Source organism: Pleurotus ostreatus (genome assembly GCF_014466165.1).
Source record: "Pleurotus ostreatus strain PC9 chromosome Unknown scaffold_2, whole genome shotgun sequence".
Taxonomy (NCBI): domain Eukaryota; kingdom Fungi; phylum Basidiomycota; class Agaricomycetes; order Agaricales; family Pleurotaceae; genus Pleurotus; species Pleurotus ostreatus.
In genome coordinates, this window is record NW_023503157.1 from 4,306,845 (window position 1) to 4,323,759 (window position 16,915).

At 51.9% G+C, this 16,915-nt stretch overlaps 5 protein-coding genes across 5 annotated transcripts; 3 read left to right on the forward strand and 2 right to left on the reverse strand.

Moving 5' to 3' along the window:
• Positions 1–2,342: 2,342 nt before the first annotated feature.
• PC9H_004394 (uncharacterized protein) lies at positions 2,343–3,365 on the reverse strand (the record flags this gene model as incomplete). Its single annotated transcript, XM_036773978.1, has 4 exons — positions 2,343–2,654; positions 2,715–2,836; positions 2,898–3,023; positions 3,092–3,365. 4 exons carry the CDS (start codon positions 3,363–3,365, stop codon positions 2,343–2,345), a joined length of 834 nt encoding a protein of 277 aa, XP_036635451.1.
• Positions 3,366–4,510: 1,145 nt separating this feature from the next.
• PC9H_004395 (uncharacterized protein) lies at positions 4,511–5,161 on the forward strand (the record flags this gene model as incomplete). Its single annotated transcript, XM_036773979.1, has 4 exons — positions 4,511–4,602; positions 4,727–4,809; positions 4,861–4,979; positions 5,120–5,161. 4 exons carry the CDS (start codon positions 4,511–4,513, stop codon positions 5,159–5,161), a joined length of 336 nt encoding a protein of 111 aa, XP_036635452.1.
• A 2,130-nt stretch (positions 5,162–7,291) lies between these two features.
• PC9H_004396 (uncharacterized protein) lies at positions 7,292–9,864 on the forward strand (the record flags this gene model as incomplete). Its single annotated transcript, XM_036773980.1, has 11 exons — positions 7,292–7,392; positions 7,447–7,537; positions 7,590–7,745; positions 7,826–8,169; positions 8,226–8,495; positions 8,547–8,611; positions 8,888–9,118; positions 9,176–9,595; positions 9,655–9,692; positions 9,742–9,771; positions 9,826–9,864. The coding sequence occupies 11 exons, from the start codon at positions 7,292–7,294 to the stop codon at positions 9,862–9,864; spliced, it is 1,785 nt and encodes a 594-aa protein (XP_036635453.1).
• A 774-nt stretch (positions 9,865–10,638) lies between these two features.
• Positions 10,639–13,305, forward strand: PC9H_004397 (uncharacterized protein; the record flags this gene model as incomplete). Its single annotated transcript, XM_036773981.1, has 7 exons — positions 10,639–10,915; positions 10,971–11,757; positions 11,801–11,844; positions 11,899–12,043; positions 12,167–12,224; positions 12,273–13,053; positions 13,109–13,305. 7 exons carry the CDS (start codon positions 10,639–10,641, stop codon positions 13,303–13,305), a joined length of 2,289 nt encoding a protein of 762 aa, XP_036635454.1.
• Positions 13,306–14,096: 791 nt separating this feature from the next.
• On the reverse strand, positions 14,097–16,690 carry PC9H_004398 (uncharacterized protein; the record flags this gene model as incomplete). Its single annotated transcript, XM_036773982.1, has 4 exons — positions 14,097–14,654; positions 14,702–14,871; positions 14,920–16,255; positions 16,307–16,690. 4 exons carry the CDS (start codon positions 16,688–16,690, stop codon positions 14,097–14,099), a joined length of 2,448 nt encoding a protein of 815 aa, XP_036635455.1.
• Positions 16,691–16,915: the final 225 nt, after the last annotated feature.

The following is a 16,915-nucleotide window of genomic DNA, read 5'->3' on the forward strand; positions in this document are numbered from 1 at the left end:
TCTAGAGCACGAACATCAAGCGCAACGTTCAAGGAGCAAAATGCGATCTCAGGTCTGCCGATGCATACAAACTAGAACCAGGAACGAGAAACGAGATACTAGAAAATAGCATTGAACGGGAGCGAACGGGAGCGATAACGTTACCCTTTTCCTTTGCTCTTTTTCTCCTTTGCTCCTTTGCTCCTTTGCGGCGTCTCTGCGATTCACTCCTCGTTGCGCATCTCATCGTACTAGTCCCAGTCCCCGATCAGTTCATTCTGCATTTGTGCACCAATCATTACTTCATCTGTCACAAGCGCAGCAATTCGATTCGTCGCAAGTCCCAGCATTTAAACGTTCAACGTTTATTCGCCGTGTCTATCTACCGAATCCGAATCCGAATCGAATAGAACAATCAGTTGCATAATCAGCGGAAAGAGGATACTTACAGCTCTAACCTACGGTTACGGTTACGGTTACGGTTACGAGAGTCATTATCCCCTCCTACATGTTGAGTTCAGACCCTCGGCTCGTGGTCAAAATGGTGCATGGGAATCGCTGAATCCACGCACAGCTCGCCGAGGTAGGGAGGGACAGCGGGGCGCGTGCGCGTTCGTGTTCGAGCTTCGAGCTTCGAGCCCCACGGTTCGTGCTCCCCGATTCCGATCACGATCACAATTGCGGCGCCCCCGTCTTTGCGAGGCTTCGGGGCTGAACGTTACGTTGAACGTTGATTCGACGTTATGTTATGTTGCCGTCCGTAAGCCGACCGCTATCTTTCCCCAGTCTCCTATCTCCTGTCTCCAGACTGACGAAGTCCATGCCGATGTCGTGCGCAGATGCAGACGAGGCGTATTTCAACGTGGCCACTGGATCTGTTCACATGTGTTCGGGCACCAGCTGTTCTGGCGCTTGGCTGCCGTTGAGTTGCTTGTGCTCCTCAGCTTTGTATTGGTCAGTCTAGTCTTTTCATTCCCAAATGGCTGCGCTTATTGTCAGCATACAGGTCTACCCAACACACCGCCCCCGTCGTCCTGAAAACTCATGTGCGCTCATCAATGTCCCATTGGTTCTAGTGACTCAGTACTCAGTCCGCGTTATCGACGAATCCAAGCCAGAGACTGATTCTCTGACGGCCTGAACTCCTTGGGAGTCCTCTCGGGAAATAGGGTCGAGGAAGGTTTGAAGGAGACACGTCCAAGGTCATGCGTCGCTCGCTGGATGTAAAAGTAGTATGTCTCCTGCGTCGAGTCCCTTTCTCTAATTATGATCATGCGGCATCACGAGTCCTGCATCACATCACTATCGTCCCCGACGTTTCCGCTATAAACCTGTAACTTAAACTTGTTGTTGATTTCGAATTCTTGGTGAGATTCCATGCAGTTACAGCGTCCTCCTCATTGCCACATCTTACATTGAACCACATGATACTATGGCACGAACAGAGTTAATGTCTACACAAGTTGCAGAGTGGAACAGAAGCTAGCTGACTTGATCGCTCTACGGGTGGTCTATCAGCAAGGCAACAAGAACGACGGATGGTCAAATACACCAACACTACGTCGCTTTACGACAGAGTCCCCGCGGGCTGGTACACCATTCCGCGTTCAGAAGGTCTCTGCATAGCACACATTAGCGCTCCGGCAAAGGGCAGACGAGACGGAAATGGAGTGGAGCTTACACGGACGAGTCCGCGCGTCTGGCTTCAATGGCGACGACATCGACAGGCAACGCGTATGCAGCGGCGACGCAGGCCAGGAGAGCGAGGATAGACACGTTCATCGCTGAGTGTCGAGTGTCGAGAAATGTGCACTGAATCGGCACGGTAGTTGGTAGTTGCTGCTGGGCGGTGAGCGGCGAGAGCAGTAGTGAGGATGCTCGCCTTTTATATCTTGAGTTGAGAATCGAGATCGAATCGGACCGAAAGCTGAACGAACAACAAGCCAGACCCATGACTGATGTTGAGACCCCCATGTGGTTGCCCATCAGCGTGGAGCGGAATTGCGGTTTAGAGAATGGTCGCCTGCATGGCCGGACACATAGGAAACGTGCTGATACCTAGCAAATGCAAATGTACAGCGTCGAAGCGGCTCTGCGACTCGCCATCTGTCAATGCTTAACGAATGGGAACCCGTGGTGGAAAGTGGTACATGCACCGTGCTCGATGCGCGATGGTTCCTGCGCGAAGCATCCGGTGGGACAGACATTGGGCTAGCCGCGGGAATGAAGGGGGTGACAGGTCTCGAGGCGTCGGACATGTGGAATCCTCACAACATCACATATCCCATCAGAAGCGATGAGGCCATCTAGCAAGTCACCGAAACACGTTTCCCAAGGCCACGGTGAAATACTCAATACGGTGCCTAGTACACTAACAACGGCATTGGCAGGCCATGCACCGCGTGGATGCTTGTATTGAAGTGATTGCCCAATTGATTCTCCAGCGCCCACTCCTTGATCCTATCAAAATCGCGACATCGATGGACGACATCTCCCCGGGGAAACGACTGCCCGGCCTCTTCGTCCCATCTCCAGACGATAAGGCTGACATCCGACGAGCACATCAGAGACTGGCGGATGGAGTCGAGGCAGTGGCTCATATGGATTTCGTTCCCTGGGAGGGAGATGCGCATGTCGGGGTAGTGGTCGGAGTATATAGTTTTCCGAATACGATTCTGGGGGAAAGACGCAGTTGTCAGTGACGGTCCCTGTACGACAGTTGAGTGGGAATTCACTAAGCAGTGGAGTTCGTGGAAGACGTCGAGCTCGATGGCGTAGTGCTCTTCGTCGCCTGGGATCGCCTCCGTGGCGTTGGGGAGCAGCTTCGCTTGAGATTTCGGGATGCGGGAAATGCCAACTAAAATCGAGACGGGATGCACTAAGGGAAGCGAAATGATCGATGCAGAAGTAGCACGTACAGTTGTACAGATCCTCCCAGAGTTCGTCTAGTTCCTTGGAGGGCGGGACTTGGAACGGAGAGACATTGCGCCCAAAGCCGTTGAAGAATCTGTGGTATCTGTACGAGACAGCCCCGTTCGCAGGGGCTAGCGGGTTGTATCTTGATTAGCATACTCACGGTGTAGGAATAGGAATGGATGGATGGAGTACGCACAATAAAGGGGAGCCTCTGGGGGTGAGGGGGAACGGCGGAGAAGGAGACCTATGGCGACGAATTGCAGGAGGATGATGGCCCACAGTACCACAGAGGACTTGGCGACCGCAAGACACGCGCTCGAAATGCGCTGCTGGGCAGAGCCTCGCAATTGCCTGTGAGAGATGTCACTTAGCTCTATCTGTCTATCGAGGCCGCCCTCATCCTTGAAGTCGATGGCGTGCGTGTCGTAGACGTCCCGCTCGCCTCCGTCCGACGTCAATCTACTGTACATCATCTCCCTCCGTCGTGTTCGAACTTCGTTGGGGTATGAGATAAGTAAGGGCTGGTCAATGCAGCTCTAATGGGAATGGGAATTCAGGGCACTGACCTCCAAGTTAGTAAGTCGCGATTCGGCGACGAGTAGCCTTAGACTTCTATTCGGGGATGCAGAGTCCTAATGAATCCGAGGAACAAGCCGTAGGCTGACTACGATAAGCTTGTCCATATGCTCGCGGCTCCTCGGATGCTGTGCATAAGCATTACTGTAGGTGCGAAGTCGTATTCGCTGGTGTGAATGCGAGGACTGGGAATGATGTGTTCCCACCAAAAGACGAAGTAAGAAGGAACGAATGAACGCGATCCGAACGCCACGTGACGAACGGAACGGAGGACGGAAACGCGACCAAGCAGCGCCGCGTGCGACTGCTGGACTCGACTTTCGCAACGCAACGGAGGGAAGGGGAAACTTCTTCTTATTGTTGTTCATAGGCAGATGTAGGTACTATATATACTGTAGGTAGATGTAAATAACACGCAGAGTATGCATGTGTAATCTAGTAAGCTAGTACCTAACAATGAATGCGGCCGCAGCTGATGACGGACCGAAACAGGAAGTAAACGGAACGATAGTATACGTACAATAAATCGTGTATCCGGGCTTGAACAGGGTGCCAACCCTACATTACCGACGGCTGCGGAAATAGGAATGTCCTCACGAGGTCGAAATTGATGGATCATTGAAGCCGTGGTGACTTGGGTGGATCAATCTCGAAGGAACCCAAGTGCACGCTCCGGACGGGTACGATTTGATGGCGGTCGCTTGGTTCTGCTATTGATCTCGTCTGAATTCGACAGCCCTTTCCGGTAACGTGAACAGTAATTAGCAAGGTTGCAAGCGAGTAGTTACACTCAAGAGGTTGGGTAGGACAAGGCTGTCAACATCCACTCGCTATTACTCGCAATAGCATCGAACTCTGCTACGAAACATAAAGTACGCACCTTCATGTATCACATTGTCTCGATCAACGAAAGTCTCTCTTCCTCCGCCTTTACTCGCCCAGCGAGTCTCAATAGCGCGTCGAATAATATGTCAAGGAGTCCCGACTTCGGGGGCTCAGTGATTCCAAGCTTGTTATTTCAGCACAATTCAACGGCACTATGTTGGGAATCGAGAGGAATTACTGTTTCGACAAGGGAGGGAAGTATGGAGTTGCTGCAGGCGAGTTAAAGAACGGCATTAAGAAAGGAGGGTAATTTCTTGGAGACCCCCAGTTCGAGTTTGTCGTTTGTTCGCCAGAGCGGAGTAGTTATCCAGCCGTTCCAGAGATTCATCGTAGAACTTAGGTGATCGGTGCGTTATAAATATACTACCAGATTCCAAGCACAGGTTGGGACTACGGTCGGAACGACGAGTGGCTGCATCATCAGCGCGGGGCCGTATGTCTGGCAGGATTGGAGTAAGTCGTGTGTTGGGATACCGTGAAGCGTTTCGTTAATCTTCTTTGTAGTCGACGTGGCCCAAGGCCTCTCTCCACCCGTCGCCCTGCCAGCGCACCACAAACTTGCTGTCGGTGCGCCAGGCGGCGGAAAGGGTGCCGCCCACAAAATTCAGTACGATACTGCGAAGGTGGGGAGAATCTCGCGATGAAGTACCGTTCCAGAGAAGATACTATCAGGGCTGCCCTGGAGGATGTTGCCACTAGAGGATGGTGAGCTCGATGGATGTACCTTTACTCTGTGGAATAGAGGCTTTTTCGAGCAATGTAGATGTACATCGTATCGATTCAAAGTAACGGCAAGTGGGGCTAAGTCAAACTCGTGGGCTTTGGCTGGCCCACCAGATGCCTCACAAGGGCTATCTCAACTTCACTGGCAAAAAACACAGTCGTTGCATATGCGCCCATTTACTGAGAAGGAGAGTGCGCACGGACCGCGTGCTAGCCTCAGTTTGTTGCTTTGACACTTTGTTTGGCTGGCTGGTGAAAATCGGAACCGCTTTGGCTTTCCGCAACGATGACCATCCCCTCGATGCCCCCTCTCAGGCCTGTCCCCCCAACAACGTCGCCTCAACGAAGACGGCGGCCCATGGGTGGAATTCTCTGAGGTCCGTCGACACAGCTGGGCATCTTGCTCTAGGTCGAGCGCCGCCGCGCTATCGTCGATTCGCCGTTGTCAAGCATTGATTGATAGTTCACCTTGCTCGCATCCTGTCGTGTCCTCTATACAGCGTACGATGTGCAGCCATACGCCTTGTATGAATGCGGATACTCCACTACTTTTTTCCAATTCCTGAATATGAATCCCGACCCTCACTTTGCACCTTTTTTCTTATGCAAGATCCAGCACAAATGACCTGCTCCCGAACGCGCGCTAGACGTTCTACGTTCAGCGCTCTGTTCTAAGGTATCAAAAAGTATAGGTGCGTCGCAATTGCTATCTTGAAGACTTCGGCGTGGATCTATGTTACGGGAGACCACGGGGACTGTGCTGAGCGAAGCGGGGGGCGGGGGACGGGGAGCAGGGAGGTGAGTGAGTGGGTGAGGTGGACGATGTAGCGTATGAGACTTTGCGCCAGGTTGATGACGGGCAGAAAGAGCAGACACGTACCACTGAATCTGAATGGTCACTCCAACTCATTGTTCCCGCCACCACCGCTCATCGCCCGCGTCTATGCCTACCGCTTGGCCACGTCGTTGGCAGAGATGATGTCTTGCCCCCGGGTGCAAAGGAAGCTGAGGACACCACGGCGCCGCCATCTACCCGAGTAGCGACGCTGGCGTATCACGGGCCTATACTCCAGTTGAATGTGTGCGGTAGTTTCCCTCGATATACGGTAGCGACTCATACTCAACATGCGGAACTGCAGTCTCGATCCGGATATGCATTCTTGAAGTGAATATAGACGACCCCGCGATCCGAATATCCCCATGCCCCTCAACCAGCGGCCTTCAACTCTCTAGGACTAGGTTCACCCTGCGTACATCCCTGAATCCTGAATACCCACCATTCATCAATGCTCGCCCTCACGCTCCATCGCTTTTATCGCTATATAATGTTGCAACACTTGTGGCTGCCCCGGACTTCTGTGCGTTGGCGTTGGTGTGTTGGCACGTCGATTAGTGCCCAGTTACTATCCACTCCGCTATCGACCTGTCCCTCGTCTTCATTGCCTGCTCGAGCCAATCTTAAAATTCACGATTGGTGGTGTCCAGTCCCCAATCGGCGAGGTAAGTACTCCGTAGCAAGGTGAGTCACCTCGATACAGCTATGCATTCATCGAGCGGACGCTATGAGCGCTGGTGGCGTCATGATGAGTTTACTTTCGACGAGCTTATGTCTGGATGCGGCTACTTGGTGAGGAACGGAACCACGCTGGAGTGTTGTTGAATCAGTCAGTAAGGCAAAACGACATCGCGGCCGCAGGACCACCCCCAGCCTGTCCTCATCGATTTGCCAACTTTTCTGAACGGAGGAACGATGCACGGAGAAGGAAAAACTCGAAGTAGCGTGATTCGGTGCAGACATTCGAGGTATTTCATCCAAGATCGCGAAGTATCCAATTTGCGTGGAGTGCCTATATACTCCCGGTAAGATAGGCGTCATGGACCGACTTGTTGTGGTTTTTGGTGTCTTTGCGTGGATGTATCTTTCCCTTAAGGGGAATGATTTCGGGGCGGTATGTGCTCGCCGGGCCCCAGGCCAAAGGAGGGCAACATGGGCCGTTGTGAGTACTCACTTTCCCTCAATTGTGCTACACGTGGTACCTCCATGGACTTGAAGCTATTTATATTATATTCAATTAAAACTGTCTCCGACATTGGCGTGCGAGTACCGTCACTCACCGGAGCACGTACCATGAGTTTTCAGTTGGTCGAGCGCTATGTTTTCGCGATATAACTCACTCTGCACCCCCAATCACTGGGGCAGCGAACGTCGAGGATGCACCTATTCCTTCGCTTGCTCGTCGCTTGCGTAGGCCTTCGTAGTTCCATTGCAACTTCTTCGGCATATGATTATGTTATCATCGGTGGCGGAACAGCGTACGTTTCGTTCTCCATGCACCTTTTGCACTAATTTCACCCAACGCGAGATAGTGGACTAGCCGTTGCGAGCCGTCTCTCAGAAGATCCCTTGGTCAGTATCGTCGTGATTGAAGCCGGACCAAATGCTGAACATCTTCCCGAGGTGGAGTATTTACGTCTACTGCTCGCTCTGCGATCTAAACCCTTCGTCGCAGGTGTTCATCCCGGGACTCTTTGGGAGCGGCCAGGCATTCACTACACTCAACTGGGCGTATAACACGACGCCCCAGCCAATGCTCAACGACCGGAGCCTTGTCGTCAATGCTGGTAGAGTTCTCGGCGGAAGTACAACTATCAACGCGATGTTATTCGTGAGCAGTCTCTTCTTCTTCTTCGGTTGCACCCATCCGAATCTGCGTCTGCTGATATGACCCTTCGTACCCCATACCAGCCCCGGGCCGGGCGAGCGCAATACGACGCGTGGGCGGAGCTGAATAGTGATGCGTCGTGGGGTTGGGACGCGTTATTGCCGTTCTTCCGGAGATCCGAACGCGTCACGCCTCCCGATGCATTTCAAGTCAACGCAGGGGGTGTCACCTACGACCCCGGTTTACACGGCAGCGCCAGTGATGGGAGGGTGAACGTCGGGTACCCGAATATATTCTTCGAGCAGTCGGCTTTGTGGCGTCAAGCTGCCGTTGCTGCGGGGTTCCCTGGCGAGAGGGATTTGGCGAGCGGAGACCCCCATGGCGTGGGTGTTTCCCCTGAGTCGATTGATGTAACGAATTATACGAGGTGAGTGGTTTTGAACGACGTGGTTTCCGTATAATCTCATCTGCTTCGGGCTTTAGGTGCTCGGCGGCTTGTGCATATTATACTCCCTTTGCGAGCCGACCGAATTTCAATGTTATTACGAACGCGACGGTCACGCGGGTTGTTTGGGATAGTCCCTCATCTGGATCGCACTCTGGTAATAAGAATTTGCGAGCAATTGCTGTCGAGTTTGTCCGAGCTGGTTCGAACAGGACAGAAAGCGTTACTGTCCGGCGAGAGGTCGTCGTCTCAGCTGGAACCATAGGGACTCCCAAATTATTCGAGTTATCTGGCATAGGGAACTCTAGGTACGTATTCGAGCCACCACGCTTTCACATTCGGCTCATTGTATGTCGAAGTATAATACGAGCTGCTGGCGTCAACCCGGTTCTTGAGCTGCCATCTGTTGGTGAGAATCTTGCAGGTGAGTGCTGTTCACAAAATATCGTTTTGTCTACTGAGATTGTACAGATCATGTACACAGTTACGTTAGCGCGTTCACAAATGCCTCGTACGGTATCCTACTTCCTTCTGTGTTCTTAGTGTTCACTTGGTCCGCACACAGGTTGACATTCGACGCGTTACTCACCAACCCCGACGCGATTGCTGAGCAACTATCACTTTGGTCGAACAATCACACAGGCACAGATACACCCCTTGATACTTACGTTAACCTACTAAATGCACTCCTCCACTGCAGGCCTTCTCACCTCTTTCCCCGGCTCTCTTGGGTTACCTGGCCCGTTGAATATCTTCAACGACACAGGCATTCTCCCCACTCTCCTCCAAGAGGCTAAGGCAAATCTCACCCATTTCGCGCACCTCTTCGCGAATGGGAATGCGTTACTCGAGAAGGGCATCCGGGCCCAGCATGAAATCGTGCTTCGATCCTATGCAGACGACGTGGCGCTACCTCTAGAAAACAGTTTATGTACGGCATTATTGTCTTATTGGATTCTTCCTTGCTAATTTGTGTGAATGGGTTTAGTTCCAGGATACGCTGGTACGGCGGCTGACCGTCCCCAACGGAATTATACGACAATCATGAATGTCTTGTACGCCCCTTTATCTCGCGGACGTACACACATCACATCCTCGGACATACGTACAGCACCCGTAGTCGACCCAGCGTACTACATGCATCCACTAGACGCCGCAACGCATGCTGCAGGCATCAACCTCGCCCGCAGAACCCTAATCACTCCTCCAATGGACTCCATCTACCTGGGCGAATTCGAACCCGGCAAGGACGTGACATCAGTCAAAGATATATCCAGTGTCCTTCGGTCAGCCATCGTTTCAAGTGATAACCACGTAACGGGTACCATGGCTATGATGCCTAAGGAACTCGGAGGGGTGGTCGATAGGGAGCTTCGAGTTTACGGAATCGAGAACGTCAGAGTTTCTGGTGCGTTGATTGCGGAAACTCCTGCATACTTGAGTATGCGCATCGCTGACTTGGTGTAGATGCTTCAATAATACCGATACCTGTCAGCGCGCACACGGTGGGTCCTCTTCGTCTACTCATCACGCAGCTCGCTGATTCGCAACCAGTCGTCGACTGTTTACATGATTGGAGAGCGGGTGAGTCCATTTTGTGAGTTCTGCTCCTAGCGGCTTTTTGACTCGCGTTCTTAGGCTGCAGATCTCATCAAGCATAGTCGATCTCCACTGTAATCACTTGTAAGGTTGGCAGAAAGGCCAACCGCAGCCAGTCGTCACGGGGGTCGACGACAACTTCCTTTATTCAAACCATCGTACCCCTCCGCTGTCGATCATACGCGACGAAGTTGGTAAAGGTGGATATACATGCATGAGAACGAGTTTCATTTGGTGGATACCGCGGTGTTCACCCTGTCAGAGCTCAGGGAGTAATCCCAATCGGCGAGAATACCACAACGAGGTTTGCCTACGATCCTCACTGAAGCTTGGACTCTTTCGACACCACGACCATGGTGTGCACCTGAATACAATGTTATTTTTATACATAATCCATGTTACACACGCATGGTGTGCACCTGAATACAATGTTATTTTTATACATAATCCATGTTTCCTTCATGCTCGAATAAAGGTTGAGCGGCTACCTTGCATAAAGAACAGACAGATGCTCAATGCGAGATTGGTGGACCGATGAAGTTCCACGCCAGTAAGGGGATAAGCCTCGCATCATGAAATGGCCACTTGCACAAAGAAAGGGGCGTTCCAATTTGGTGGCAGTATCCCGTTATGGTAGGTAGTGTATTGAGAAGCTCGAAGTTCACGGTCACATGAGTGGCATATTCAGCGTTCAGACAATGGGCGCCTCCTTCTTACTTGCCACCAACGAGCCACCGAGTCCACTTGAACAACCATTCCACACAGCTCGAAAAAGGTCCATTGTGTATCTGCTGTGGCACTCTAAGTGAGTATAATTATTATGCGCACTCATCCTCATCCTCCCAACTCAACATGTCTGACCACACAGTCCGTCTCAAGAGCACCCCAGTCAAACCGACGAAACCACCTCCCATCAATAGGAAGGAAATGTCTGCGTTTCACCTCCCACCCAATTCTCTCATTCCCAACACCGACTTCTGTCGAACTTGGCTCAACGTGCACGACGTGATTAAGGAACTCGTCCTCGATAAGAAGCTACAAAAACTTGCCAAGGCCGTCCGTAAAAGCAAAGTCACTTGCTACGAGAACGTAGAAATCCTGCTCAACTACGCGAGTGCTTTGATTCGCAGTCAGTCATTTTCCTACCCGTTTGTCGCTCTGCTAACTCCGTTTGTATGTTCTAGATAGGCTTTGCGACACCTCGGAAATCATCGTGTTTGTGGACAACCATTCATTCCTCCCGACAAACCACCCAAACAAAATCAAGGGTGGTGCTGCAGACGTTCTTGGCGTACTAGAGAGCGTCCTCAAGAAACTTCAGGAGGACGAGCGCAATCGAATCCCCTGGCATCTCATCTTGACGGCGGTCGAGGAGAAGACAGCTGTCGACGCGAAGGTTGGTCCGGCACAGTGCGGCGCCTATCTTGGATACGCCAATCAGGCACGCCCCGACATGGTGGGCATGTACGGCCTCTCCGTGTCGCCTCGGGGCTTCCAGATCCAGTACAGCTGCCCCGCCGGGCTCGCTACGTCCGAAGAGTTCAAGTGGACTGCGCACCTCGGCGGCATTTTGGCGTATGTCTGCACGCTGTATCTTCCCCGCACCGACTTCGCGCCGAGAGATACTACTGTCTCACTCGCTGCTGGACGTGACATCCTTGGGCCTCCCCTCTGGGACATCGACGTCGGCGACAAGGTTTATCGCAATTGCAAGGTCCAATTTGTTGGGCAACCATGGACAAGGATGACATGGGTGGCTGAAGCTGAAACCGACGACGAGGAAGGCCCTACTGTGATCAAAGACTCGTATTGCGACGTGCGGACGCGCTTCAAGGAAGGGGATATGTACAAGATTCTTCACGCGGAAGGCGCTGCACCTGGATTCGCCGCTATCGATCGCGAGTACGAAGTCAAGTACAAGGGTACCCCCATCGCAACCTCCGTGAAGCAACTCACGAGGATCAAGACGAGGTTAATCATGAAGACCAGTGGATTACCCTTTGACGAAATGCAGGAATATCGTCGATTTCTTCAAGGGAATGTACGACATCCTGGAAGGTGGGTATTTCGCTCACCTTCCTTGTCTTGTTCTTTACTGACAATGCCGCTTAGCCCATCGTTGGATGGTTGCCGAACGCAAGCTGCTTCATCGTGACATCAGTCATGGCAACATCGTCATCGAAGCAAAGGATGCTAAAGAAATAAGGAAATTCAAGGGTACGAAGCCACCGGTATTCATCAATGAAGTTCTCCACGGGTCAGTCGCACATATCTCATTCCCGGTATTGCCTAACATACGATCTACAGCAAACCCGCAGCACCCATGGCTCGATTACTCGACATGGACAACTGTGCGAACCTCGATACAAGCAAAGTGAAGTCGGAGGGGGAGGGAGGGGGAGACAGAAGACAGTGACGAGCCACTGCGATATCGTACTGTGAGTCAATCCTTGATCATTGCACCCGTTTATTCACGATCCTTGCAGGGTACTCCGAAGTTCATTGCTCGATCTGTTGCCGCGGGAAAAATTCTCGATGATTTCAGCGCCAGGCCCATGCCTAAGCTACAACAAGAAATCGCAGCGACTTACAAGGAAGTTCACCGCAACGACTCTTCCAAGCTACGGGAATTATCTGACGCCAACGGAACTACGCACGGCAGCCGCATTTCATTCGATCGAGTAACACTTTACTCAGAAGATTGTAGCCTTCAAGTTGCTGATTTTGAACATCAACCATTCCATGATGCGGAGTCTGTATATTGGTGCATCGCTGCCTTTGTCTTACTTGCAAAACCGCTGAAGAACGACGCCGATGAGGGACAAAACGAATTGACCAAGATATGGGCTTTTATGGCGGAACACGAGGTCGGGTCCGTCGGGAACGCCGCCGACACGAGGTCCGCTCTGATCTCTGGCAACAGCTGGGCTAAGTGGCTGCACAAAGATCTTTCCTTTATCAGCAAGTTGATGACCGACCTTACCCATCAAATCCGACCTGAATGGGCGCTGCTGGACCCCGCGCCTGAGCCGCTCCATCTTCACGAAGCCTTGCAACGGTTAATTCTACAAAACGTTCATGATTGGGAGAAGAAGCGAATAAACGTCGAGCTTGACACAATTTCTTCCCGAACTTTTACTCCTGTTGAACGAAAACCGATGGCACCAGTGTCTGAACACCCTCTCATCGGTCAAGTTATCACCTCGAGCACACTTGGAAAGCGAGGCTCCAACTCGGTCGCTGGACGCGCGCAATCAGGTTCAAAGCGTAAGTTCTTGTTCTTCATACCCTCCATGTGAGTTGCTCACGCGTCACATTTCAGGATTGCGCAAGACAGGGGACGATGAACCTCTAGGCGCGGAGTTGGCTGAGCTGCAACAGGCCTGGATCGACTCGCAGTCTGCGCCTGTAGCCACTGAGCCTTTGGGATACGCGTCTGAGGACGAAGACGAAGACGACGAAGAAGAAGACGACGATGACGACGAATACGAATACGAAGACGAAGATACCTCAGAGTAATCTTAACATCGCCGACACACGCAGGTGCTGGCGCTCTAGTTTCTCATCCCCACGCATGTCTGCTCGTTGTTCATGTACTTTTATCCTCATTTTCTGATCCTTGTTACTTATCACTTACGTTGCTATCACGCAATACATTATATCTATTGTCCTTCAGAATGAAGAAACGTTAGGTACTAGCTGCCAATGTTGTCGTCGGAAAGGAGCAAGGCCGCCCAAATATATGTTGCTCTTGACCGAACAACTCGGGACATCGGAGTGTTGACGCGGCGCTAATTGACCTCTCTTCATTAGAGCCCCGCGACTTCAACGCCACTTTCCAATGCCGACGACATCTCCAAGACGTGAAAGTGATAATCGTAGTAAACCACACTAGAAACGGGGTGGTCAGTGAGATCTTCAGGTAGCGCCACGGTAAGTAGCCTGCGCCTTCCGTATGATACTGAAGTGCTGAACAGACTGGTTTTCACCTCAATAGTATCATGATGGCGTAGCATTTTACCTTAGCTTTCCAACGTTTTCGATATCCATATATCCCCATTCGACGAGGGATGCAGTTAGATGTCGGTCGTGGTGAATGAGGAAGAGCGCTACGGAGTTGTGCGGATAAGGAGTCGATGACATACCTTGCTAATAGGATTCTCGAGTATCGAATACAGATACAATACTAAAGGAACTATAGACGTGACGGAAATCAGTCCAACGAGGTAGAAGGCCGCGAGTCTGCCGATTTGAAGGATACTCGCCCATCCCACCTCAGAGACATCTTCTCCCTTGCATCTACGAGACGATCACCAGCGTTTTAATGATCCCTCGTGTCCTTTCGTATTGTCGACCCATTGAATAGCGTTGTCGGGTGGTTCAGGCATCTTCGCCGCCCACTTGCGCATCGTTGTGTACACAAAATCCGAGGCGGGGTCAAGTAATTTTGCCAAATTTTGGCGATGTTGCTCCTTCTCTTCCTTGTACTCAGCCAATTCCTCCTCGGACAAGAGCTCGAGTGCTTCAATTGGCTCGTTGTAATCTTCGATGTAGCGCGGGGAAAAGAATTTGGCGAGAGCTTTTATGAGAAATGTTACGGCAGGAATGTCAAACTGGATTCCAGCCCCTCCTTTGATCATCGATGCTTTGTATTTAGATGCTTTGTCTGGCTTGCCCTCTTGAGCCACGTAGTCATCGAACATGAGCAATACGCCTTTTAGCTCTTGTTCATCCGTAGTATTGTGCCTGAGATGCTTTAAGGCCATGTATGTCAGGACATGCAAGGCCGATTCGCGATCGTCGACGACCGTGTGTGATGCGTTGACAGGATTTCGTGTCAAATGTGCAGACATGAACTGCCATGTACCCTACAAAACGATGAGTTCGAGCGACAGGGATCAAAATCACTGCTCACAGTGCGATGGACCCTGGTCCCCGTGCGTTCTTTAAGGGCATCGTTCAAGAAAATACAGTGGTCCCAGTCGATAAGAAAACCGCGGCGATTCTCGGGTTGGAGCGTCATGAGGATGTTTCCTGCACTGATATCGCGGTGAAGGATCCCTAGTTTATAAGCTTGCTGATGCGCTAGTCAAGGGATCAGGCTTTGCCGTGACTCCGAAATGGAGTACGTACCATCCATGGCATCGGCGATGCAGGTCACCAACTGCCGAGCTGTCTTGAACGTTGCGAGGTCGCGGCCGAGGGTCGAGAGCACGATGAAATGAGCCACCAAATGTCTGATTCTGAGCTTTCTAGGCTTTCGCACCCACGGTTTCAACTTCCACTCGTGGCCAATGGTGGCGATCGCCTCGTCGCCCCCCATGAGATCTCCACCAGCATGCATTTTCGCAACGAAGGTGACCTTCGCCCCCTCTAGGATCCTGTAGACCTCTGACTCTTTCCTCGTGTAGATGGATTCCTCACGCCAGTACTCCTTGAGATAGAGGATTTGTCCGTGCTTCCCGTATGTTCCATCCTCCGCCTCCTCCGCATTTTTCCTTTCCTTCAGAAGAACGACCGCCCGATTGCGCGTGCATCGACCGAACGGGGAGTACATTGCGCCATCGAAATAAGGAGCTGGAACGACATAGGTATCTTCCCCGAAGACCAAGGATAGCAGCGGGAGCTGGTTGGGATTGGGTTCTTTCTTGTAGAAATCAGCGTGCTCTCCGGTGAAGTACGATGTTGCGTATTTTCGCATCGTTTCCACCGCTTTCATTCCGGCTTCCCAGCTGAGTTCACGAAGGTTCGGGTACAGCCCACGTTGGACGTCGTCGAGCTGAGCGAAGCGTTTGTAGAAGTCGAATATGATGAGTGGGTGTGTCGTGTAGTCGAAGCGGCGAGTAACAATGGCGCAGGAGCGATCCCAACGAATGAACCGCGCGTATCTCCCGCAGACGAGAACACTGAATAGATGGGACCTAAACTGCATCGCCATCGTCACCCCGGCGTAGCTTGCAATCTGCCCTCGGGTATTCTGACCTTGCTTCGTGTCGTTCTCGAAAGGATAGTGTTCAGACGGTGTTGGCTCCGCATCGTCCTTCACCTCAGGGTGAGCCTCTCCCCCCTCCGCATCGACATGAGCAGTGGGAGAATCAGCGATATACGGCCGTTCGCTCGTTCCCGTCTCCCTTTCTTCTTCGCCCTCGCCCTCGTCCTCTCCTACATCTCCTTCACGCTTCGAATAGCCCGCCATCACGTAATATGCCTCGCCGTCGTAGTCCTCATCGTCGCTGTCGACGAACGCATCCATTTTATCGTTCGCTTTGTGTTCAGTAAAGCTTTGGATGTTGGCAAAGTCCACCTTTCGTCGTTTTTGTCGCGGGACGATTGGCTTCCCTCTGAAATAGATACAGCTGTCGGGCCCAAGGTGACTCTCCGCGTCGCGGCAGTCATGCGTGTCCTCAAAGTCCAGAGACTGGATTCCAGCCCCCTTGCGTACTCGCGGCCAGCCTGAGAGAGCAATTTGCTAGGCAGGTGGATTAGCAAATAATCAATGTTGTGGCGTCCTGCGACTCACCCAGTCCTTGTTCATCCCGCTCTCAGGCTTGCTGCCCATGCCGACCAAGCACGACACCCTCGTCTTGGAAGGCCGTTTCAACCTAAACGATTTACTTGTAGCATTGTTCCATCCCATGAATTCTTCGACAAAGACGTCGGGGTCTACACCGCCGATGTATTGCCCTCGGGTCTCCTGGACCAGTGCTTCGCGCAATTTGCCAATATCGACAACGCCCATGGAGTAGATATGGTAGTTAGCAATGCGTCTGTTTTGAGGGGTATGTTGAATGTCGTTGTCGATTTCTGGTGGCGTCCCGGATTTCGGTTTCCCGTCGGTCGCTGTAGGCGCTTCGAGTGGGATATCTACGTCGCCGGCGGGCGGAGCGACTAATATTTGGGACATTGTTGAGTATTCCGTTGAGTGGCATGGCTTTGAAATGAAGCTCGTACTTATACCTAGTTGCGTCGATCTTCCAGTTTGGGAGCAGACGAAAGGACCCAGTTAGCCTGGGACCCAGTGTAGGCGTCTAGTAGGGAGCCCCCGAATCTGTCAGAATTTCGAAGTGCGATGCTTGCCGGCCGAGGGAATCAGGGCTCAATACCCCTTAAGGATATGACTACCATATTG